We start from the raw sequence: 1,589 nt of genomic DNA on the forward strand, positions 1-1,589 counted from the left end.
TGACTTCAAGATTCCGCTGTTCCAATGCAAGTGGGTTGATATTCGTCGTGGTGTGAAGAAAGATGAACATGAATTTTTTACATTAGTCAATTTCAGCGGTTAGGACATCATGAAGATAACTTAATATTGGCATCACAAGCAAAACAATATTCTACATGGTTGACCCTGCCGATTCAAAATGGTTTGTTGTCATGGAAGGAAAAAGGAGAATACTTGGAATTGATGATGTACACGATGAAGAAGATTACGATGCACAATTCAATGAAGTCATTGCTTCGTCAGTAGTCATTCCAAGTACATTAGGGGAAGATCTAGACACAAATTACATGTCCGAGACCACAATGAGGGATTTTACGTTGGCAAAGAAATAGCTGATTAATAGGTAAATTATGTAATATTCAACAACTACTAATGTTTATAATCTTTAATTATTTATTTTGTGTTTTGCATGTTCAAATAATTGTGTATTAATTTATTGATTAATCTAACATGTACATGGTTTCAGGTATAGTGATGGCAGATGAGACAATGCGTGATGCATCTGATGAGCCCCAGATTACTGATGGAGCTGCTACGAAGAAGAAAAGTAGGCCAAGAGGTCCTACAAAAGGGATACGTTCCAAACCCGGCATTCAGAGAGTTCTTGCTTGGGATGAGTGGATACGTCCGATTGGGCGCTATGCTGTGAGTACAAGATTTATTGTGGGAGATCAGTAGAAGCAAAGTGTCTATCTTGTACGACACTTGGGATGATGTTCCAGAAGGCACGAAAAACACTTTGTGGGAAGATGCTAAAGTAAGTAACCTTATTTTTAAATAACTAATTGAGATTATGTTTATTATTTTAATCGTTTATATTATTAGTTTATTTTTGTATATTGAAGAGAGAATTTGGAATAGAAGAAGATGTTTTGAAGAAACGAGATGTCTTGACTACATGTGATAAACGGTGGAGAGATTTCAAGTCAAGATTGGTGACCAGATGGATCACGAAAACGAGGAAGGGGCCTAACAATGATAGGCTACCATACGTGATGTATCCTTTCATCACACGAGAGATATGGGACCAGTTTGTACAAAAATGTAGCTCTAAGGAGTTCCAGGTATGTAATTTATAATATGAAATTATATTTTCATTACGTTCTTTAATATTGACTAGTTACTAAATCCTTTATTAGGCAAAAAGTGCAAAAGCAAGAATCTCTCAGGCTGCTAACAAGCATCCTCATTTTTTGGGCCAAAAATCATATGCGGAGATGATTCCCATTTGGCAAAGCAGAGGGTAATCCCTTCCTACAGCATCATCTGTTGACTCTTCTACACTCAGTGATTTCCTCCTTGCCGGATCGGACATTGCCTTGGCTTCTCGCGAGATCGAAAAAAGATAAGGATGGAAATTTCTTCTTTCCTAATGAAGAAACACAGAAGATAAAAGAGTCCATTGTAAGCGTTGTTCAAATTTTATAACGTTTTTCTTGTCTCCTTACTTTCTTCGATCTACTAATCATATGATTTTTTTAACTTGAACGCAGGATGATTGGAAAAAGAAAGAAGCTGAAGGAGAGTTTGTTCCAGGTCGGATGGATGAT

At 36.8% G+C, this 1,589-nt stretch overlaps 1 protein-coding gene across 1 annotated transcript; it reads left to right on the forward strand.

The window, feature by feature from the left end:
• The first annotated feature begins 489 nt into the window (after positions 1–489).
• On the forward strand, positions 490–1,286 carry LOC130590773 (uncharacterized). The gene is made up of 4 exons (XM_057393322.1): positions 490–598; positions 696–796; positions 885–1,103; positions 1,179–1,286. Exons 1-4 carry the CDS (start codon positions 490–492, stop codon positions 1,284–1,286), a joined length of 537 nt encoding a protein of 178 aa, XP_057249305.1.
• Positions 1,287–1,589: the final 303 nt, after the last annotated feature.

The sequence above is a fragment of the Beta vulgaris genome, chromosome 3, assembly GCF_026745355.1.
Source record: "Beta vulgaris subsp. vulgaris cultivar EL10 chromosome 3, EL10.2, whole genome shotgun sequence".
Lineage (NCBI taxonomy): Eukaryota > Viridiplantae > Streptophyta > Magnoliopsida > Caryophyllales > Amaranthaceae > Beta > Beta vulgaris.

Bases quoted from the DNA above. Each gene is read 5' to 3' on its own strand.
- LOC130590773 (XM_057393322.1), top strand. From the start codon at position 490: ATGTACATGGTTTCAGGTATAGTGATGGCAGATGAGACAATGCGTGAT. The intron at 797-884 runs GTAAGTAACCTT...TGTATATTGAAG, and splicing joins CTTTGTGGGAAGATGCTAAA to AGAGAATTTGGAATAGAAGA. The intron at 1,104-1,178 runs GTATGTAATTTA...ATCCTTTATTAG, and splicing joins GTAGCTCTAAGGAGTTCCAG to GCAAAAAGTGCAAAAGCAAG.